At 37.7% G+C, this 25,052-nt stretch overlaps 1 protein-coding gene across 1 annotated transcript; it reads right to left on the bottom strand.

The window, feature by feature from the left end:
- Nucleotides 1–1,832: 1,832 nt before the first annotated feature.
- Nucleotides 1,833–7,105, bottom strand: LOC140226474 (uncharacterized). Its single transcript, XM_072306939.1, has 5 exons — nt 6,905–7,105; nt 6,110–6,166; nt 4,252–4,403; nt 3,374–3,500; nt 1,833–2,816 (listed from the first exon to the last, which is right to left on the bottom strand). Exons 1-5 carry the CDS (start codon nt 7,061–7,063, stop codon nt 1,881–1,883), a joined length of 1,431 nt encoding a protein of 476 aa, XP_072163040.1. The 5' UTR covers nt 7,064–7,105; the 3' UTR covers nt 1,833–1,880.
- Nucleotides 7,106–25,052: the final 17,947 nt, after the last annotated feature.

The following is a 25,052-nucleotide window of genomic DNA, read 5'->3' as shown; positions in this document are numbered from 1 at the left end:
ATTGGAACAACTATAAAATAGTTATACTGAGTACAGAGTTTCAGAATCTATAGTGATTGGGATGCAAAACAAGAATGTTTTCAAAATTTACAACAAATTGCAATGAACAAGGAAGATGACATGGCAACCTCACCAGAAGAATGCATGAGGTGGGGCTCAATGAAGCAGAAAGAAAATAAAAATGAAGAAGGTACGCATAGAGTATATACATGCAGGTGAACTTGGTAAGCAAGTGGTATTGTAATGGAATTATACTGCTACATTTCTGTAATACCCTAATGTATGTGAGTCTCCTATGGCATCATCATTGTTTAGTGTAATTTGTTTAAGATTTTTTTTCAAAATATTGTATTCTCTGCTCAAAGGACTAAGATAAAATCCACGAATCTATACATGGAGCTGTCGATTTATGTACTACAAGATGTGATATTTATGAAAAATCATTTGGAAGTCCCTTCAAGTTTGCTAAAGAAGGGCATGGCTTGAAATACAGATTTCTTGTTTATCATCACCTTTATTGAATCCAATTCATGAATTCTGGTATAGTATTGACAAGCGAAAACGTTCTTCTTTTTTTTTTTCTAGAGGTGAGAGATATAAAAGCAAGAACATCTCAAGATATGATATGAATGATCTGATATGATTACACATTTAACCCAGAACTAACGAATAACATTCTACGTGTACTGTAAGAAGTCACTTATTCAACGCGTATATCGCATGCGTATAAAGGTATACTTACCACAACATAAAAAACAACAACAATAATGATTATAATACAGGCATTGACGAAGTATATTGCATAGTAATACATGTACAATGAAGTACTCGAGTGCTTCCCAAAATCTCCTTAGATACTACAAAATGTAGTTGAGACGACACTTCAATAATAACAATGGCTGAAGACGGTTTTCATTCTTGAATAAATATACAAAATCTGACTAACATGGAATAACTCAACAATATTTCTCCTTCTCTTTTCTGTTGAATCCTTCGATGCACTGACACCTGAACACAGCTGGGTGTTTTTTAGCTCTTAGTCGAGACCCAAGATATGGTGCTTGGACACGATGTATAGAAAAGAGAAAATAGTTCGTAGAAGGTTTGACATGACGTTGAAGAGCTCAATAATATTATCAATACTTGATTATATTCAATTAATGTGTCGACTCTTTCTGGCTACGAAGACCAATGGGTCAACAATTCCGGTGGGTCAATCAATTTTCCAGTCACTCTCTAATTTCTTCTTCTTCTTCTTCTTCTTCTTCTTCTTCTTCTTCTTCTTTTTCTTCTTCTTCTTCTTCTTCTTCTTCTTCTTCTTCTTTTTCAACACTTTACTTGCCGCTGTGTCTTGTAATCATCAAAAGAAGCTTCGACTTACTTGTGGGTCACCTTGGATAACTGTTCTGGACAATGCAGGCTTAAATATGAAGATGACAAAAGTTCAGTATAAATTTATACACCAGAATGATATGGGCGTTTTCAGCCTCATGCGATACATAGTGAATATTACTTGGAAAATGTCAACTTGACAGAGAGTATCGTGTGCTATTTTACAAACATACACCTGCAAATCGCACTTAACGACTAAGCTACCGTTTAACGTTATCATGAATTCTATTTTTTTCATCCCATGATAAACACACTTATGATGGATGCAGAAGGAATTATGGATAATAATTATGAAAGGAACCCAAGAAATCCAGTTCTTATTATCAACAACTTCGAAATCCTTCAATCTTATTCTCCTAAGCATGATGACTTTGTCAAACATATCGCCAGTTCGTGACGGCATCAAAACTGTGTGTTTTTTCATGATGCAGCAATTTTGTTTTCTTTTTTTTTTCATTTACGAAGGAAGCGTTGTCATGGCAACTACTTTAAAAATAAGAGTTGGCAGGGGGCGCCCCTCTATAAGCTCCATATCTCGACGTGTCTCCACCAAGGTAGACATCTTCAGGAACCTCTGCCCCTCGCTGCAGATGTTGATGATACTGCATGTACTCGGGTTTCTGCGGTTTTCCTCGGAAGTTTTCGGGACGTGGTCGGTAGATATGCGATCTCCCGTCGTCGCGACGATCGACGTAGTTTGAATTTCCTCCAGACACGGCTGGCACTTCTTGACGGCCGTTGCGATTTGGGCGGTTAACATGGCGTCGACTTTCATCGAGATTACTTCGGCTGTACTCGGCGGAGCCATTCGGGAGGGAACCGTGCTGGTTCGGAAACCCTCGGAAATCTTCTTGTCGATAATCAGCAGGTCGATAGGTGGGATCGTAGTGGTCATAGTTCTCTCTGGCACGGTCGTAGGTTGCCCCACGTGTTCCGTCATATAGGTAACTGTACGGGTAATTGCTTCTTGGCCGCCCAAATTCGTCTGGTTCGTAGCCCACGTTCACACGACCTTGGGCATTGTCGTATCTGTTTCGTGATTGGTCGTTTGCTGCCATGTCTTGAATAGGCATTCGTTGAATGTCCTGAGGGGTCCTCCGGTTCGTGTGCTCAGGAGCTGATTCTCTGTTAAAAGCCTCCGGATACGGATAGTCATCACGAATAGGGGGTGACTGTGGGCGGCGTGCCTGGCGGTCATCCGGTGCCCCACGCTGGTCTGGATAACGGTTATTCTGCGGCATTGCGGTATGACGTCGCTTATCCGTGGAATCCGGGAACCGAACGTGACCGTTTTCAACGGGTCGATTGTGACGCGTCTGTTCAAAATATTGAGTGGTCGGATAATCCTGCCTGTAGTCATCCTCAACGATAGGGTTATCCACGAACCGGTTATCTTGAGCAGATACGCCATTTTGCCCCTTCATCTGCAGAATAGAAATAAAAATGACTGGGTTTTAAAATTGTGCAATCAAAGCGGTCCATAATGGATATCAGTCTTTCTTAAGATGTATGTTCGCATACCTGACATAATTATTATGTCGCACTTCGAGATGATAAGCATAAGGCTGAAGGACCAGGAGACCAAATCAGATAGATGGGATACAAGAGTGGAACCTCGTTACAAAGAAAGCTTGGGCCCTCTGAAATAATTGCCTCGCTATTTCGGATATCTCGTTATGTCAGGGATAACAAACAAATATACACAAGGAATGGGACTTGTGCCCTGTTTTATCAAAAAATATATTCGATTTTAAATGTCCTTAACGCACAGGCTGCCATAGACTTATTGCAGAAATCAACTTCATAATCGCTCATATTTATTCATAAAGCAGGGCTCTGAAAATTTCTCTCGTTATAACAGGAATCACCCTATGATCGACCTCGTTATAACGAGATTCCGCTGTGCCTCTCTCACCAGACCGTCTCTTTCCCCTTCCTTGAAATCCCTTTATAAAGAAAGGTGAAGCAATCAACTAATCACCTGTTCCTCCTCCCACTCATCCTTCATCTCCTCCTCGTAGTCTTCAAATGGCGTTGCTAGGCAACAGTAGTAGCAATTCCAGAAGATGGTGAAGAGGAATAGGACGAACCCACAGACCGCCATGGCACTGGCATCGGTAAGCAATAGGAAGAAAGTAAGGTGTATATTTATTATTATCAAATTATCGTCTCTTTTGCCTTCAGAGTAAGTTGTTTGTATACCACCCTTTCAAAATTGATTTAAAAAAATCCATATCCTTAAAACTAATCTAACCTTAATCTTCTATTACCAATGAAAATAATCATTTTGATGCACATTCTTAAAAACTGAAGGAAGAAATTGACATTTCCCAACTGTGGACTTGATCAAATATATATATGAAGAGTTTGTTTGCAAAAACCGATTGGTCCATTTTTGAAGATTTTGAAGTACGGTCTCTGTCATTAAGTACAAAATAATACCTTTTAAATGATATATTGATCACTACATATAAAGGTACATTTTTGAAGTTATGGTCAAAAGAAGCAAAAATTTTCTTATTATTCTCTTTATTTTTCTTCACCTTTAACCGCAAATATCTCCATTTGACAATTTTGGACATCGGTTTTTGCGAACAAACTCTTCATATATTTTTTTTTTTCAAGAAATGTAAAGTAAAAGCAGTTGAAGTCACAATACTCATCGTGCCAGGGTTCTTTAATGCCTTCAGGCATTTGCTGTGAAAATCCAACTTATGCAGTGTCATTTTTCAGCTGCCTGAAAATGTCAGATAAAAATAACAATAACACACTTTATATTAAATATAAATTAGAGATTTACGGTCGCTAAGAAGGAGAAGGAAGACTATAATATGAATAGATCGAAGTGTGTGAGCCTACCTGTAAATAATTACACTGAAGTAGATTACAACGAACTCCTGGCCTGCTTCGTCGGCTGGTGGGCGGGCTAGATACGCGCGATATGCGTAAAGACATGCGCAGATAATCTCACACGGCACCAGGATGAACGTCAGCCCAACGATCAATGTACCCTGTGAGGAGACAACAGAGGGCGTGCTTTAGTACACCTCCACAGTGCACGGCACTGCACCTCCATAGACAGGACACACTCGTGTCCAATTTATACGATGGTTACAAGTCCTGCTGCAACTCCTGTTACAAGTCCAAATCAGCTGATTTATACCTACATTGTCATACAAGCACGCCGAATTCCTATTAGGGCAATGTTGTTACCCTAAGAGAAACGTGCACATAAAGAGGTTAATTACTTTGATATCAAATCGTACAAAAACATTCGTGAGTTATGTTTAAACATCAGTTATTATTTTGATTATCTAATATATCTTTCTTCCTTCTTTCACAGGTCAAGTTTTGTGGTTGCTGTCACACACACAAAAAAAAATAGATGGAGGAATCAAAGTTATGATAAGTTCACTTGTGACAAAATAAAACATTACAGCTAGCAGGAGTCTGAAATCAAAATGTAAAAGTGCCGCTTTTGAAAGAAAGCTTGTACAACTTTCAAAGTCAGTTATTGAAACCTTTAATATTAACCCGAGCTGTGTACGTGTACATATTTATGTTCATTTTTAATACATTGTATAATGTTCACCAGAGGATAACGCACATCCTGTTGATTTTTAATACATAGCTGCAAGAGGACGGGGAGAAAATCGATCAAATCGTGTTTCATAGTGACCAAGACGTGACATTGATTCACAATCCACGGTAATTAAGTCAAAATGGGCCTGAGTAATCCTAGCAGAAGGGGGTCATCCCACTAGACCGACACCCATGAGTCATACAGCCCACGAGTTCGACATTGAAAACAGGCCCATGTGTCATACAGCTCACGAGTCATACAACCGATGCGTTCTACACTACGGTAAAAACAGCCCACAAGTTCGACAGATACAACACGGGGCTTAATGTATTGGTCTCGTGGGCCTTTTTAGCTTAATGTCGAACTAATGGACCGTATGAATCGTGAGCTGTATAACTCATGGGTTGTATGACTCGTGGGTGTCGGTCTCGTGACGTGCACCCTAGCAGATCCTTCGTCAGAGGCAAAATGACAAACAGGCAGGCAGGGACAGCAATCACAATAAGGACTACACACTAGAAGCAAAGTCAAGGGAGGGCTAGGGACACAGAACAAAGAAATCAAAAGGGACGGACTGGAAGTCATGGGCAAGGAGCCCAACAAGTATGATTCTTGGGATCATCAGTCACTCACCTCTGCATTTTGTCTGTCCACCTTCCAGAATTAATCCCTCCCTTTACTTGTTGGGCTCCTCGCCCATATGACTTCCAACCCATTCTTTTTGTTTTCTTTGTTCTGTGTCCCTAGCCCTCCCCTGATTGTGCTTGCTGTGTGTATAGTCACTACTTGTAATTGAAAATAATATCATCAAAACAACAGTGTACAAGGTGTAAGGGGATATGCCATTCTGTTTGGAGAACAGAACAAGAATTAACAAATCTCTAAAGTCTATTTCCTCATCCGATCGGCATTCTGGAATATTTTATAACCCCCCTCCCCCTTAACTCTTTATGTACCATGGTGGAAACCCCCGAGTGACACATTATTCTGAGACACCAACGTCAGGTCATTCGTTTAGAAAACACTCTAAATCAATATAACATTTAATAATGAATAAAAAAAAATAATACGCATTACTATAAGCGTCTTCACCTACGGGTATCAGAACCTGAAAGTGTTGCCATGATTACTCACGAGTGCTTTAAACTTGACGCAAACGAGAACGATGATCATGAAGCCGATGGCGAATGCCTGCAAGAAGGACGTAACATGACATCGTAACTCAGGATCAGAGTGTCGTAAATTCACTATGTCTGATAATAATAATAATAATAATAATAATAATAATAATAATAATAATAATAATAATCATAATAATCATAATAATAATAATAATAATAATAAGGTCTTATTTACCTACATGTAGGATAGCCTAACGCTTCAGTGTTGTAACTGCTCTACCAGGGGATACTGCCATTATTATTACCCTAGCGCTGCCAGGTACCCAATTCATACACCTTGGTCGAGAGGGACATGGTGGGGGTACAAAGATCTTTTCCAAGGACCTGAGCACTGGACGGGACTCGAGCTCGTGTCCTCTTATCGGGAGTCTAGAGTCTTGTCCACTGTGTCATAGCGCCCTTTGTGTTGTAGGTTATGCTGAATATCTGTCACTTGTCAATCCCTGCAGTATCACAATTAGTATTATAAGATCCAATTGCTACTAATAGATTGTGAAAAAAAAAACTACGTTACGAATGTGATTCAATCATCAATTGGATTATGTTTTTATCTTATAATGTATTACACACTCAGGTCATTGTACATGTTTGTTTTTTTTTTTAATTCAATATACCTATTAAATAGAGAATCACGCAATCAATCCATTTACATCGATCTATCAATTGATCCATCTTTCCATCGATCAATCCAAGCACTCACTCACTCCCTCATCAATCAATCAATAATCAATATCAATGTTGTCCTCACCAGAGCACCCGTCCAGATGGCGGCAAAGTAGTTAAAGTCGACATCTTTCCCGTCAGTGCACTCAAAATAGCACGCCACCCATAGTCCGACTTCTGTCAGGCCAAAGAAGATGCAGAAAAAGGCAATGACTAGTGCGCATGCTCCGAGATGGACCTCCATGATGGTAACAGACTGACGTCATCAAACTTGGTAAAGATGGCTGGATACTTGCTTCTGTGGCTCTGACCTGCACTAAAAGAACTAGAGCAAATGATGATAAAAAGAAATAATCTTACAGCTGAGAAATGTTACTATACTCATTGTGATAGCCCATTCTGTACAGGAACCTCGTGACCTGCATGCTAAAGTCTATGGGCATTTCAGAATTCAGTATGGAACGGGATAGGTGAAGTACTAATGTAACTTCCAATATGAAAATAAGGCAACAGAGACCTTAAAAACCCTATAGTAATACACTTGAGATGGCATGAGAGAACAGAATGAATCAATCAATCAATACACGAATGAATGAAGATAAACGTACATATGGATAGATGAATATTTTGACTGCCTGAGTAAATGAATGAATTGATGTGATACTTGTTTATTCCTTATGGCTCTTCAAAAACCCTGTGCACTGATGGTGTAAAATCTACTGTGGACTTCCTTGAAGAGACACTAAGAACATTTAAATGTTTTGAGTCAAGGTATTTTGATAAAAACAGAACCATTTAGTAAGGAATAGATTGTTGATTGTTGATGGTTGTTGATTGTTGATCACAAAGAGGTTGATTAAAAAGAAAAAGAAAAAAATTCAAAAACTTTCGCAATTGGCACCCGAGGACATGTTAAGAAAGAAAACAATAAGAAAATCTGTTCCATGCTACGGTTCGCAGAATGAAAAATGAAACCCTATATACATCCTGGCCTTTTCTAAAATACCTAATTTTTTTCCTCTTATGCCATCTACTTGATTTCCCACTTTTAGTGCTTTATAGCTCGAGAACTATATATCAGATAAAACTGTTATTGGTATGAGAAATTGCTGAATAGTGTACAATTTAGTTGGAGGTGATTTGAATATGAAGACCAATACCAATTTCATGAAATCCATGATAAATTTCAAAGCTAGGTTCCAGATTTTGGTCAAATTTGAACCCTCTGTACAAAACATGAACTTTACACAGGAACTAATGATGTGTATGTGAGTGTGCACTTACAATGGCCCTGAACAATGGACCTGGACCTGCTCCAAGGCACATGGATGCTTATGATGGATTGCCCCGGGCACTGATAGTCTGAATTCCTAGCAATGAGTAAAATGCATGCACATGAAAAAAGTAAGCACATGCTTCCATGTGCTTGCATACACCACATTTCAGAATGAATAAAGACTAGCTGTGATAGTGGCATTCTTCATGAATAAATAATGAGCTTTCAAATCCTGGTCATTGCCCAGGACCATTGTCTTGGTGTCAACTACACACGCCCATCTTTGCAAAGTTAAAGTTTGTACAGAGGGTTGAAAATAGAGCAAAATCTGAAACCTAACTGAAAAATTAATGTTTAATTTCAAGAAACTGAATTACGCTGTCATTAAAAAAAAAGAAAAAAAATTGTCAGTGTTATTTGATGTATAGTTTTTGAACTATTCAGGATCAAAAGTGGGAAATGTTTTTTGTAACACCCTAATATAACGCACGTGTAGAACCCATGTGGAATGTCAGAGCTTTACTTACAATGTGAAAAAAAAAAGAGTACATGTATTTGGGGTCCGATTTATCATGAATATACAATGTATGACACTTGATGATTCTAGACAGGATGTTTGTATATTCATTGATAACATCAGTATTGTGTGTGTTTAGATTTAAGGAAAAAATGAGATTAATTCAGTTTATTGTTGATGTATGATGTCAGTTAAATATGATTATTTTGATGTTATATGATTTGGTATTGTTAATGGACTCTTGTTATTTTCAATGAGAAGGTTAAAGTGGAGTTTTTGGAGAAGAAATTGATACCTTGTTAAATGAACTAATGAGTTATTGGGCCGGATGCATAAACGCTAGCAATTGCTTGTGCTGGCCTTTTACTCGAATCCGTATGCATAAAAACAAGCAATTGCTTGCGAGCAGAAGATCTTGCTAGCAAGTACAAGCAATTGCTTGCTGTCCGCAAGCAATTGCTTAGAAACCAAGCATTTGCTTAAAAACGTATGCATAAAACATACCTTTTGCTAGTTCTTGCTAGCAATTGCTTACGATTTTCCAAGCTCTGCAAAATGAGCTTGAGCTTTTGCTTATCTGGGACGTTCCCTTTTAAGTATCATTTTCATATTCATGGAAGAAAGACAACAATTGTGAAGGAGTGGTATAAATCTACAAGGAATTACTCTTAAGTAGAGTAAGAAATTTTTCATTTCAACAGCGGGAATGTCCAGTGGTTAGCACGCAAAATTTGATGAAAAACAGGTAGGATGGCTCACTTCGGTGGAGAGCAAGGAGACGTCTCTCCACGTGCGATCTGGCAGATGCGGGCTATTGTAAGCAGTGGTGGGAATCAGCCAGTAATACGAGTGTGTGTATAGTTGTGTGTGTGTGCGTCTGTGTGTGCATTTATGAGTGTCATTTCATAGCTCTTCTGCTATGTCAGGAAATGTTTCCGCACACACATGCCCTTTCAAATGCATGCTGCCACACTCGCCTTTGTTCTTGTGTTCGCACAAGCGTGACGCTATTGTTCGAACCCTAAGCAATTGCTTGCTGAATGCAAGCAAAAGGTATGTGCACAAGCAAAAGATTATGCATATGTATTTAAGCAATAATTGCTTGAGCTACACCTTTTACTAGACGAGCTTGTGCTTTTGCTTGAAGCAATTGCTTACAAGCAATTGCTTGTTTTATGCATTCGGCCCATTGACCCCGTTTACAGTGCGGGGCTGGGCCGAGCCCAGCCTCAATTTCGGGGCCGAGCCCGGCAATTTTGTCCGTTTACATTGCCGGGCTCGGCCGCGCTTTTGATTCAAACCATTCAATATTTTGTCGTAGTGGCGCTCTGCTTGTAAACAAACGCAATTTGCTATTGTCTGGTTTTCAGACCCTATGCCAACTGAATTCCGTGGCGACGATGTCGCCGTTCGGGCAAAGGCCTTTGCCGAAGGAAAAAACCCTTTGCAGGACAAAACCACCTTCAAACTATACTAGTTTTCGACGTTGAGGGGGTTAATATCCTGAAGAGGGAAATAGTACTTGCAGAGGGTTTGGAAGCCAGACTAAAATTGGCCGCGCATTTGGCCCAGTTTGCGCTTACACTGAGAAAAGTCCGGGCTCGGCCGGGGCCGAGCCGCGGCCGAGACCACCTCCAGAGCGTGGTCAAATGCGCGGCCAATTTTGGCCTCGTATTTGGCCTTTTGCTCGTTTAAATTGAAATGAAGGTGGGCTCGGCCGCGGCCGAGCCGCGGCCGAGCCTCGCACTGTAAACGGGGTCATTGAGTAAGGAGAAATGTATAAGACAGGAAGAAGATGTGTTTAAGAATAAGGAAAGGGAAGTAGGGAGAAAGTAGAGAGAGAGAGAAGAGAGAGGGAGGACAAAAGGAACGATTTCTAACAAGCAAAGAGAAGAAAAATAGAATGAGATAAAGTTGTGTTATTATGATAGGAATGTATGTTTTAGAATACAATATTGTTTGTGTATAAATGTATTTTTTGGTCAATTTGTTCGTGATTATGACCTCGTTTACAGTGCGAGGCTTGGCCGCGGCCGAGCCCGCATTCATTTCAATGTAAACGCCCAAAAGGCCAAATGATTTTGGCCGCGCATTTGGCCATGCTCTGGAGGTGGTCTCGGCCGCGGCTGAACCGCGGCCGAGCCCGGCCTTTTCTCAATGTAAACGAAGACTGGGTCAAATGCGCGGCCAATTTAGTCTGGCTTCCAAACCCTTTGCCCGTACTATTTCGCTATTCAGGATATTAACTCCCTCAACGTCTAAAACTAGTATAGTTTAAGATGGTTTTGTCCTGCAAATGATTTTTCCTTCAGCAAAGGCCTTTGCCCAAACGGCGATTTCGTCGCACCGGAATCCAGTTCGCAAAGAATCTGAAAACCAGACTATACCAAATTGCGTTTGTTTACAAGCAGAGCGCCACTACGACAAAATATTGCAAGGTTTTAATCAAAAGCGCGACCGAGCCCGGCAGTGTAAACGGACAAAATTGCGGGGCTCGGCCCCGAAATTGAGTATATCAATACGAGTATAGCTTATGTCAGCTTGCGTTCATCATTTTTGCTTGTCTGATGACGCGTTATACGACGCCAGTGCGCCACGATTGGGTGTATACCTGCAGTCGATATTGTGAGATCCACGCAATTATTGTGATGTTTGTTTTGCCTGTAATCATGCCGTGTATTGATCTATTCTTTGCTCCCAGACGCGGAATTACGGATACAAAACTTATATGAGAAGAGACCAAATAATCAACAAGTTGTTCCGTTCATCGCCTACGTCAGTAGTCACCCGTTTATCCTCTAGCTACGATTAGCAAACGTCATTGACTCGTGAAAATAGCATCACGAAATTACGTGACGTCATAAGTTGTCAACATAGGTTACAAAAATTGATTATCAATTAATGAGAAATTATGTCAAAAAATGAGAGTTGAATATTAGACTAGTCAACACAAAGGATGATTGGAATGTATTCATTCCTGAATAACAGATTAATCCTCAAGCAAACAAACCACACCCAACATTGAAAAAGATAAACTAATTGTCAGCAGAGTGCCCTTGTGATTATTCGACGACCATCAAATTAAAACGAACAAACAAGCAAACAAAAACATATGAAATGAAATACTAACCTCGCACCGGTATTACGTATTATACTTAGCATAGACATAAGAAGGCTGATGGAGTTAGTTTCTCTTAAAGGGATCGTATAGTATTGGTTGAGACCTAATTTCAGGTTTCTAACATTTTTTGGTGAAATAATGAGAAACCTCTTATGAAATATGAAGGAGCACGTAATTCTACGAGGAATTCAACATTTATTTGATGAAAATTGGTTTTGAAATGGCCGAGATATCCAAAAAGAGTGTCTAAAAAAGTGTGGGTCCATTATGATCGTTTTGTTTTACTTTGTTTTTGGAAGATTCCAAACCAGATTTTCATCAAATAAACTTTGAATTCCTCTAAAAATGGTATGCTCTGTACTATATCATATGTGTTTTCTTGGATTCTCGCAAAAAGTTTAAAGCCCAATTCTCATCTCCACCAATAATGTACCATCCCTTAAATGCACTCCATTTCTACCGATTTATGGTACTATCAAAGAGTTTACAAAACTTGTTAACAGGACCATAATTTACGGCATTGGTAAAGAGGGCCTGACTAAAGCATTGAGATACATTGAAAGGAAGTCCTTTTTGTGCCAAGTATTTTAGACAACGTGTGCAATACTGTGGTTTCAAATTGACATAGTATGTAACAAAGGATAGATCCGTATACTTGGAAGAATTCAGAAGATTATTCAGAAGATTAAATGTCAGAGTGTCTGTATTGATGTTGACAAATAACTGAAACACGTCTGTTTTTTTTTTTTTTTGACCGTCATTTCAGTTTACCCGATACACGCTCAATTCACTTCCGCACAAGATGAATATAAAGAATAGTTTGTATTTGTATTGCGTTCAGTGTACATGAGACGTACAGTGTATCCACCCACTGTACGCTGTAGGGAAGTTAAAAGGACCTGTATTCCAGACGATTTTCATAATCACGTCGTGTAGTACAGAAATCGACAGATCCAGAAGATTTGTGGAATTCATTTTGGTCCTTGAGCAAAGAAACAAAATACTCTGAAAAATCTTAAACAAATTAGACTCAACAGTCTTGATGACATAGGAGTCTCACATATTTCAGAAATGTGGCAGTGTAATTCCATTACAATACCACGTGCTTAACAAGTTCACCTGTGCAGAATGTATGCGTGTCTTCTTTTTTCTGCTTCCCTGAGTCCCAACTCACGCATTCTTATGGTGAGGCTGCCATGTCATCATCCTTGCTCATTGCAATTTGTTATTAATTTTGAAAACATTCTTCCTCAACCCAAACACTATGAATTCTGAAACTCTGTAGTCTGTATAACTGATTTAGTTGTTTAAATGAAAAAGTCTGAAAAAAAGCACCCGGAGGTGTCCTTTAACACAAATCATGCATGATGGCGGTTTGATGACAAAGAAACTGTTTATTGAAGAATTCCATGTATAGTATACAATATGCCAAAGAGTTTAAAGGGAAAAAAAGAAAAAAAAATATAAGAGTGGGTGTCCGACACATGTACACACTATAGGGTTACATACATTGTTCACCTTATAACATAATATCAAAAATAAAAGAAACATGTTTCAAAAGGAAGCTAATTTGACACAAAGAATGGAATGTAAGCTTCAAGGAAGCTAATTTGACACAAAGAATGGAATGTAAGCTTCAAATCAATGAGGCTGTCCATGCATGCACAACGGAGCAAATTCATACAACAATCTTCTATTTTAACCCGCAGATTTTTTTTTTTTCTCTTGGCATCTATACTGAAGAGCATCGGCTTCTTTTATTTCCTCGACAAGGGGAACGCATTGTCTGCTTGGGTGTTTGCTTATTAAAGCTACAATACACAATATGTAGTTGTCACAAATTTTGTATTTGTCTCTTCTATACACCAGTTCGGCAATGCCGAGTTCGACCAAAGATACGATTTTCTATTCTATATGATGATAATGATAATAACTTATATCAATTTATAATGCACCAAACCTATAGACATATTCTTCTGCGCTACAAAAGCTTCTGATGTACTTGATGATAATAAACAGTTAAATGAAAAGACGTGTTTTAAGTGCGATATTTGTTTTGAGCTTTGGCAGAGTTCAACTCCCGCAAACTCTTATTTTCTGGTTTGATTTTTTGTTTCCTTTTCTCGTGAGTGTCGAGACCAGTTCGTAGTCGCGTGTAAATATTTGAGGTACTCAAACCCATACTGCTACTCTGTCTGAGTGAATAGCGGTCTCAGCGTTCATTGCACGGATGAAAATGCGGAAATGGAATGTGTGATAGAGAGAGAGAGAGAGGGGGGGGGGGAGAAAAACCCATTATGGCGCAAACTGGTAGGACTGTGGTGTTAAGAGGATTTCTATGAGAGACATCAATCCAAGGCCATGGAAGGATGTGAGTATATTATGCCTTGAATAGATAAAGAGTGACGTCTTCACTCTATAGTATACAGAGAAAGACTGATGACTGTTTCTAGATTACTAAACTAATGACAAGGCATTGGTTTGTGTATCAGTGGCCTTCTACTCTATCACTCTCTCTCTTTCTTTTCCATAAATCACGATAAAAATATTTATAATTATGTATGTGTGTGTGTGTGTGTATGTGCGGAAGGGGGGGGGTATGTGTGTATTCGTACATGTATTACATTATAATCTTAAGACGTGATTATATTCATGTGCCATTATGCACATACACCGAAGAACAAAAATTAGTGGGAGCGAAAGAGATACGAAATCAGCGACATTTCAACCCCTGTATGACATTCTTCATTTTGGGAAATATACGGTAGGCCCTACAATGTTCTTTCCTTCTCTCTCTCATGCGTTAGACCTCGTGTCATGTAGTCTGTATGTAAACGACTACGAGAAATCATCCTAATGTATGGCGCTATTGACTCACCGTATGCATAACGCAAAGGGAATAAACAAAAGACAACGCCTATTACATTATACAGTACGTAGCTGAGGCGGATTGAGCACGACTTAACCCATATAGTACCTGAACTGCCCGAAACCACCCTTCTGCATTATTATAGTTTTGTGCTTAAATATTTATATTGCTTTCATACAAAATTTAGCGTAATTTGAAAGAAGTCAAAGATTAATTAAATGTACGTCAGAATCATTTCTGTGACACACAAGTCTCTTGGTAAAGTCTTCAAGTAAACATGATTTATACCAAGGATGTGCTAGGCGAGTCTCCTTGCTTATACAATGCAATACACAAAAAATATAATGCATGCAGCGATTTCTTTAGCATAATTTAGAAAGTTGTCGAAAAAAGAGTAACATTGCTGTACCTTTCAGGAAACAATACGCCATTATGTACGGGATCTTCAGTTGCAAAAGAGTTAATATCGGAAATACGGATATGTACAATAATTTTTCCCCGGCTAAAAGAAGTCATAAGGCACGTATAAAGTAAACATCATGTATTAGCAATGTACTGTATTTTTAATAGGCAAAGGCTCCTCCTTGACAAGACGTATGGCCGGAAATGTAGAAAACAGCATGTCTCCATAATTCTATCTTATCTTTTTATATTCTTATATTTATCTTCTTATATTAAAATATAAGAGATGACGCAGTCAAATGCAGCTTATTCATTTTCTCCAGATAGATAAAAGATACTCTTTTTTATTCACCGAAGTGAAAATTCTCATAAAGAGACGTGTCGTGACAACGCATAAAAGTCACACAGATAATTTTGTCTGCCAAGTCGTACTCGTGCATGCTGAAAGCATTACGTACTTGAAAGATGAATTACTGAGTATTCAATCCGACACGACACGATGTCACTTAATTTCATTACATCTTAACTCAGGTTAGATCTTACCTTTCCACTAGCAATGTTAGACGTCTAAAATTCCACGCAGAAACACATGTATACAAATAATGAAAACTGAAGTTTATTGGTGAAGCTCGCAGTCTAATTCAAAAATCTCACGGCATCTCCTCTTCAAAAGCTAATAGTTAAAAGGAAATCAAAGAATTTCCAACGGATTTGTCTCTTGTTATGAATACATGTTATAAACGTGATATAATCTCTTTACCATGAGAGAACAATTACTAAGAATCCACTATTTTTTATACATTTTCATAAGAAAGATACACACAACACAGTCGCAAACAAAAGATTACAATGTATGTAAACAAACATCTAAACAGACAAATTTGAAGGAATACATAATGTATCAAAATGATAGAAGTGAAGAGATTTCTTCCAAAAGGCGCTAAAATCAACCATTTATTATTATCATTATTATTATTTTTTTTGAATAGATGTAGCGCCTTTTGGAAGCAAGCTCTTGAAATATAGATGCACGGATAATGATACAGTCTCCGGGCGACCACATCTGATGAAAAACTAATAATATGTACATAATAAACGATAACACATTGCAATGTTTGATACAGCTTTGATTACGCAGTCTATAAAATGTGTTAAAGATTCTCCTTACCTATCATAATGGAGTCACAGTAAAGAGTTTTTGAAAGCCTGCATATTGTATTAGTAAGTCACATCCTCCTCATTATTTCTGTGCTTCCTTTTCGTACGTAGATGTTTTCATTATACATGTACATCCATTGCAAAACTCTTTTGCAAAACTCTTTTGATTTGATGTAAATTTCCATACTGTACGTCAGTTCATTTATTGAAAACATCAATTACAGGAATATACATGTGCGTTACCGGAATTACAGAGTTCATTCAAATCCCATAAGCTTGATCTAAATTTTCTTCGTTCTAACCTAAATGCTCTTATAGCATTTTTTTTTTTTTTTTTTTTTTTGGCTTGAAAATAGAGTATTATGTCGATGCCACAGTGTAGTTAACGGGTGTCAATTTTTCGAGGTATAGTTGTGTCTGTATACGTACAAACAGCCAACTTTGCTGACGTACCAGTACCTACCGGTACCAAGCCCATAGGCGTCGCCCGATACTCAGGGCATGAAAGAGGGAAGCGCAATGATATCACTACTACCACACACTTATCAAGTTAATGACGAAACAATACTTACATTGTTGTCATGCGCGTTTGACTTCACTCCGATCGTCAGTATAGAATGATGTCCGGGAACTAACTCACTGCGTTAAAACTCGATGCCCTTTGAAAGTACGGGAGAATTATGCACAGGCAGGCAGCGTTGTAATGAATATTGGCCAGTGTACACATTCCATCGTAGGTTTAAGGAAATCAGTGCGGATACGCCCCAACGGTTAACAATCGTTTCCCCACAAAAAGCATTCTAGGCTTCTGAAAAGAATGAGTGGGTATAGAGCGAGTCACCAACACCGTGGCGGCTTCTGGCGTAGTGCCGAACATCTGAATTCCACAATGTACCACTGTACTTCGAGTAGAGCGCCACCTCAAACCTAGGCCTGAGTCATAAAACTGTTATCATACAACTTTGCAAGTAATAGTACAATGTAGTTGTGAAATCAAAAGTGACTCCCATATTCTAATGGACGATTAAATTGAACTGAATTGAATAGGAATGAATTAAAGAGATCGTATACATGTAGTTTCTAACATTTTTGGTGAGATAATGTATTATTATTATTATATAATATAATATCAAATATGAAATAGCATGTAATTTCATAAGGAATTCAACTTTAATTTGATGAAAAGTGGTTTTGAAATGGCTGAGATCCAAAACAGAGTGATTCTCGTAAGTGTGGATCCCACGCTTTATTACGATCGCTTTGTTTTACCTTGTTTTTTTTTTATGTTTCAGTCATTCCAAACCCGATTTTCATCAAATGAACTTGAATTCCTCTTGAAAATGTTATGCTCGCAAAAAGTTAAAAGCCCAATTTTCATCTCCACCAATACTGCACTGCAAAAAGTCCGGTGTTAAATGTGAAACACCGAGCTGGTGTTGAATTTCCAGTGCTCATTCATGGTGTTAGATTAACACCTCCGGGTGTCATTTCAAAATTTAAAATTGTTTTTTGAATAGTTTCTTAGTTACTGCACTTCTTGTTAATTTTGAACTTCAACAAGACGATAAAGAATTTTCCGATAAAGTACTTGATTTTTGAAAAAAATCTGTAAATACCTTTACACCACAGTAACACCAGTTGGTGTGGTCCCCTATTGAAGCTGGACGGGTGTTATACCATTGAAATCAACACCACCAACATCAAATCAACACCATGCGGTGTCATTATTGAATTAACTCTATATAGCGCAGTGTCAAAAATATCACCAGCCACAGTGTCAAATTAACACCACGAAGTGCCAGGTGAACACTTTTTAACACCGTCACAACACATTTTCTACACCTGTGGGTGTGGTCCTCTATTGAAGTTTGATCGGTGTTAGATTTAACACCCATGGTGTTAAATCTAACACCGATGTTTTTACAGTGTGTATCATCTCTTTAAACAATGCCACTCTGAAATTTCAAGTAACTTCCATATTTTATTGGACAATTAAACTAAATTGAATTGAATTGAATTGAATTGAATTGAATTGAATTGAAATAATTTGAATTGAACTGAAGTGAACTGAATTGATCACTGTTGCATAGCTAATTGGAGCCAAGAAATCACAGATTGTCTTTTTACCGTTGTTTCAACGGGATCCAGATCTCGTGAAGTAATGGTGCCAACAAAAAACCAGTTGCCATAATTATTATTGGTTGAAAGATTTCCAAGGTTATCCGTGACAGACTGAGAGATATATACCGAAATTTCTTTTACATCTCACATAGATCTTATGTGCAAGTCATAATGATGGGAATGATAGTAATTATGATAATTACAATAGTATAAACTCAAGATACCGAGATAGAAGTCATTTTCAATTTGAAACACATACAGTAGTCAGGCCATTGGTGTTGATGTTATTGCTGTTTTTACATTAATGATAGATATTTTGCAGATAAGTAGAAAATAAGCATATAAGTATATCACTCTCCTTTATTTCCCTTATAGTCTTTGTATTCCATCTTTTCCTCAATGTATGACTTTCTGCAAAACTTAGTACGAAGTAATTGTCAATCAATTTAACGGATCCTTGCCTTACACTTGTTTTTGATTAAATCAATGTTGACTAACTCTATGATTACGTCCTTTTTTACCACATTAACACTCTTCTTAGGTTTATTACATCCTTTGATGATTTCAGTGGTGTTTGCGACTCTCTCTCTCTCTCTCTCCCTCTCTCTCTTTCTTCTGCACATACACTTATACACATTATATTCAAATATTTCCAACTATGTGTATGTGCATGTGTATGCATGCAGAGGGAGAAACGAACAAGACATAGAGCGAGATTTGGTTGAGTATTAGGGTTAAAAATTAAGATAGAAAAAGGAACAAAAAGATAAAAGGCCATATTCACTACAATTATGTCATCATCTCTTTTGAGATTAGTTTACTCAGTAAAATTGTTATCGTTTGCTCATTTTTTTTTTTTTCCACAGAGTTAAATCAAGCTAAAAAGTGACTGGGGGATGGTTCCCTTTCTTCATCTGAACAGCTTCGATCTTCAATCATTCATCCAGACATCAGCAGCCGTCTAACATTACTTTTTCATTGATTTATTGCTGTTATAACTTCATAGATTGACATGACACCACCATTTTTTTAGACAAAGATAATCCTTTTCTTATTCATTTCTGTAGCGGCTAAAAGCACAAAATGAATAAAGAACTAATGTTATGTCTGTCGTATTGCGATATCAGCCATGCTTTCCTTAACCTTGAGACATTGTTGAACTTCGCGATATTTCTTGTACAATGTATCTAAAATTTAAGTGTCAATGACAATAAATCAACTGAAATGAATTTGACAAGCAGAACAATCTTTTGATTGCCGTATAAGAATAGCAAAAGCATGCAGTATTTTAGACACAATACCATAGCAATAAGTGTACAGTATAGTTTGCACACACGGGACCAGATTCATGAGTTTCAAGAGCAGGAGAGATTGGCGGAGGAGAAACCTCTTGCAGAAACGTCATGGTGGAGTTAAAACGGCTTTCTTTGAAATCTCGTCTGCTAATAAAAGTCTCGTTCTTTGCCTACCACTCGATTATCTCTTTGTCAGAACGGACCACAACGCGTTCGCTTTATCTATGGAGTTCCTCCGAAGACTGAATAGCGCTACGCGGTCGTTCAGAACCACAACAAGAGCGCAAGTGCAAATATGCTGTTCTGTAGAAATATGCCAATAGTTTACCTGTTACAATAGAATAGGTAACAGAATGGAGAGGATATGGGGGGGGGGGGAATCCTACCGAGTGAGGTGCTTAAAAAAAGTGAACTATGCTTTAACACCAAGCCCGCTGGTGTTAATATACTTGTGGATCACAGTGGTGGATCCAGTTGGGGGTGGGGGAGGGGGGCACCGGGCTCTCCCCCTTTATGTTTTGTTAAAACAAAAGAAATAAAAAAAAATGGAAGTGGGGTGCGTGCGACCCCTTTAAATCATTGTAAAGACGCCCCTTCGTTACGGAATTCCTAGATCCGCCCGGGATCATAATATGCGAGGACCTCCTTGTACATTCGTTATTCTGGTTCGTTAATACGAACATGAAAATATCGGTGAGCATTTTTTTTTTCCAGTTAGCTCCTTGGTCAATTTTCTGATTACCATAACGCTTTCGGAAAAACGAATATCAATACATGTATTTTTTTTTTTGAACTTTCGAATTTACGAATCTTTGGAATTACGAAGCTTATTTCATTTTCGGATAACCAAATAACCTTCGGAATAACGACATAATTCTTCAGAATAATAGGCCTCAAGCCTAATCAGGAGTAATGATACTGAGTCAGATACTGAGATAAAGGTCCTTTTTACCTTTGGGAGCAGTGATTTAACAAATGTTCAAGATATCACTTTTGAAGCCTGTTATGTGTAGATCAATTTTGTATTACAAAACATCTTACCATGTAAGATTTTTGCAATAAATCCTAGAGAGATAACACTATTTTTCTCATTAAACAATAACTAGTTACTGTAGAAGGTTTAGTCTGGAAACATTTTTTTATTATAACCATTGTTCACATTGTATTTAACAATACTTAACATTAATTATATTGTTTCAAATTTTTGCATTGGGTGTTTCTACCCCTAACTCACATTCTAGAACTATTTTGAAGCACTTATGCTGGGTTTTTGTTTCATCTGCAAATGGTAAATTATGCCTTTAACACATTGTCTCCTGCACTATGGTATCTAACTCACACGCAAACAAAACCATTTTGACACAATCAACACTATACGCTCTTACTAATACTTCATCTATAAAGTGGATACTATACACAACACGTTATCAAAATTAATGTTTTATGAGTGATTATAGGCTCAATAATTCACTGCACTATAATTAAAAAGAAAAATCACCTTCAAAGCCTCTTTAGTCTGCGGTTAAAATCACAATGATCGTTTTCTTTCACACAATCCTGCGACTTATTGAATGATTAAATGAGAACGAATGAAGTGTTTACTGTCGTTACGTAATACAGACAGAAGTAGCTGCATCGAGGGAGTTCTTCTTCTAATGAAAGCTGCAGCTCTGCGCACAATTATTTACCAAAGGTGAACAGCGCCATCTACGAGAATCATTACCACATGAATTGGTCTTTACGCTATTTAATGTATAGCTTATAGTAACACACATAAGCACATACACACAATATCAAAGGGGAAATCCAGTCAAAGTACAAGTTAATCTGATAAGAAAGAGTATAATACGACGAGTTCAATTGTAGAATTTTGATCGATATCGGGTGAAAGATACAGAAGTTATGACATTTTGAAGTTTGGCTAATTTTTCAGGAAACATTTCTTCAACAATCAATTTATGAATATGCAAATTGCAAAATCAGTATGTCATCCCCTCACAACTCGCCATATTGTTTGTAAATGAAATGTTGAAATTTCCAAGTTTTCATTAAAACGCATTTTATGCTAGCGGCTCAAATCCTGGTATATATAACTGATCACTATTCCGAATTTACCCAACCAACTAGGAATAACATCATTTTCAGACTTCAATGACAAAAATATTGATTTTTTTTTTTGAAAATTGTGAGGTTTTGACGTGGAGGTTAGCTCACTCATTTGCATAATTATTTATATCCGCTGTACAAGAACTGTTTTTGCAGAAATTAGCAAACCTCCGAAATGTCATAACTTCCTTATTTCTATCCGATTTCAGTCAAATATTTACCGTAATATTTTTCTCTTCACAAGCTAACTTGTATTTGAACTAGATTTCCCCTTTAACAAATTATGCAAAACGTAAGCAACAACAGCTGGATTTTCCCACTCATTTCTTCTTCAGTGATTCACTGATTTCAATCAGTGAGAAAAATATCAAATTTACCTTTGGGTCTCACTAGGCTTGTTTCACCTATTCCATTACATTTGTACATTGTAGTTAAGATCTTGAATTGGAGAGGCGAGATCAAAATAGCCATTCTTTTCTTTCATTTCGTTTTTTATTAAGTTTCCATACCTAAACTCTCAACTGTTGTATGGTAAATGGTTCACTTTAAAAGGTGACAACCATTGTTTACAGTGTATTTTTGAGTTGACTTCAATATAGAAACATAATTTCTATGCAGAAATCAAATCAACTATACAACAATCTAATAATATTTAATAAGTGCGGGCTTGTTTTCGTTGATTTAGCTGAGACCTAATACTTTGTTTTTCTTTGATGAACAGTAATGTACAAGGTGTTTCTTAGATGAACAATAATGCACAGGGTGTTTCTTCTCATAAATTTTGAACGAGTTTTGTAGGCCCGGGAAAAGAAAAGTTTTAAAAGAAGGAGAAATCGTAGCACCAATAATGACAGATAGGGATGCTGAAAACATTGATCTATTTTACCTATCACCTATTAAAACCACTGATAGCTCTATGCCCGCCTAATTAAAGCTCCCCAAAACATTCTTTTTTTTTTTTGTCTCGTTAAACTTGAAGGTACCATGATTGGGAGCAGTGACTTAAGAAATGTTGAAGACATCACATTTGATGATTATGTGTAGGTCAGATGTATCACAAAACATCCTACCATTTAAACATTTTGCAAGAAAGCCTGAAATAAACGGAGTCATCACTATTTTTCTCAATAAACCATAGCTGTAGACGGTTCAGTCTGGTGAAGTATTGTTCACCTTTTGAATGATTATTATTTAACAATAGTAAACATTAATCATACTGAATCAATTTTCTACATTGGTTGTTTCTATCCCTTACTCACATCTTTAGAACTATTTCGAGGCATTAAAACTCAGTTTTAGTTTAATATGCGAATGGTAAATAGCGCTCTCAATGGAACATTCATCACATCAAAGCATAAGCAAACAGAAGGTGATTCTTTATACTTTCACTTTAAAGTGAACAAGATCAAGGACATTAGTTAATAGCGTCTTTGATCAAGGGCTAGGCCAACATGGGTGAGCTGGAAGGAAGAATTGCAAGGTAAAAAGATCCCATCTTACACTGATTGATCCTGAACGTTCGAACTTCGGTAAGGTCTCACCTCCCTGGTAAGCACACACCCGAAATCTGGGACGTGTGGAATTGGTCGTGAAAGGCTTAAACTAGCGCGCTGTCTGGAATGTTTTATTTGGGCCATGGTATTGCGCGGGAGGGAGATGGAGAAAGGGGGGGGGGGGGTGGAAGCAGACGAGGGAGATTGGTTGTGGTTGTTTAGGTTCATGCATTCGTTATTATAAAGAGCAAAGCTTAGAGTAAAAATCTAACAACAAAAAAGATGCTTCAACATGGACGGGCTAACACCTGGTGGAAAGAAACCCCCATTCAAAAAGAGATATCAAGAAAACACATAATAACAAAAGAATAAACCGAAAAAGAACTGTCTTGTATGAAGACTAATGGAACTCGGTCTTCGGGAACACTCATCCCACAATTTCTCACGCACTTAGAGTTCCCGAACACAATAATCTCGTCATTTTATGATTTCACGTACATTGGAAGACGGCGTGCTTCGGCGAGCGCGAACTGAGCGGTCCGAAGACCCGATTCGCCCGGCCTGGCCTCGTTGGCTCTCTGACCCATTCTGACCCCGCAGTGCATTCAGATCAACGATGGTTGTTGCAACTTGGAGTCGGAAGTCTATCGCTGAGACTGACGTCATTCAATGTTCTACTTGTTTGATATTTCCTGGCATTGGCCAATTGGATGCCTTTACGAATGTATAGCCGTATTTTGATTTTAATTTTATCATTAGGTTACTCGTGAGATGATTATAGATTACATATACCTTCTCTCCGAGACGGCAAGAAAATTTGTTTGCAAATACAAAAAATATGAAAGTGTACAATAAAACCTACGTCATTACATGTATTTTATGATATTAACAAGCCAGATACGATCTATTCCAAGCTGGATCACCTTTCTAGGGCGTTTTGATTTCTCCCAGTGTATAAGGCAAATCTCTTTTGATGAAGCAAAATGTTAACATAATGATTTTAACCGAATCTACGAGTCTTCTTTAATAATTGCTAGTTGACATAATATAAATGTATTCAACATGTATTTTTCTTGCATTATGTTCAGAATATCAATCCAATCTTAAATACTGATTATTGGTAGAGAATCAGTCATCATCATTGTCCTCTACAGTACATTAGATGAAAACTGGGTATAGCTGGAAATAAAAAGAAAACAAGAAAGAAAGACCGGAGGGAAAAAGAAATGTACCTCGCTGAGCTTCTATCAAAATACACACACATACACCATAGACAGATAGACAGACAGACAGACAGACAGACACACACACACACAGACAGCTGGAGTGACAGACTGATAAATGAAATAAGGAAAAAAAAATCGGTACATGCTATATGGACAGATATAAGTGGATATCAATATGATTGATTGAGCGATTAAATGATTCTATTTCAGCAAAATAAATATAACTATAAATAAACCGGCATTGACATTTATCTTACGCATTGTGAAAACTGTTAGCCTGGGTTTTACCTTTCCTGAATCTTCGTGAAAAATCCATGCAACAGCTATGCATGGGTAACAGACAGCTATAATAGATAGGCCTATATAGGTAGATAGATGGATAGATAGATAGATAGATAGATAGATAGATAGATAGATAGATAGATAGATGAATTATAATATAGTGTAGGATAATGAGAGACTCATGTATTTTCCAAACAAGAAACGTTGATTCTGTCCCCTCGTAGAGTCAAGAGCGGTATCATTATTTTTTTCTCCCATTTTAAGACTTCAATGAACAAAGTGAAACTCTCCGGAGTCCAACCCTCTGCCGCACTAAAAATGTCATAACCATTCGTGAAGTTTCGTAAACTACCTGAACAAGTATGTA

This window comes from Diadema setosum, chromosome 3 (genome assembly GCF_964275005.1).
Source record: "Diadema setosum chromosome 3, eeDiaSeto1, whole genome shotgun sequence".
Lineage (NCBI taxonomy): Eukaryota > Metazoa > Echinodermata > Echinoidea > Diadematoida > Diadematidae > Diadema > Diadema setosum.
This window is presented reverse-complemented; position numbering and strand designations above follow the sequence as displayed.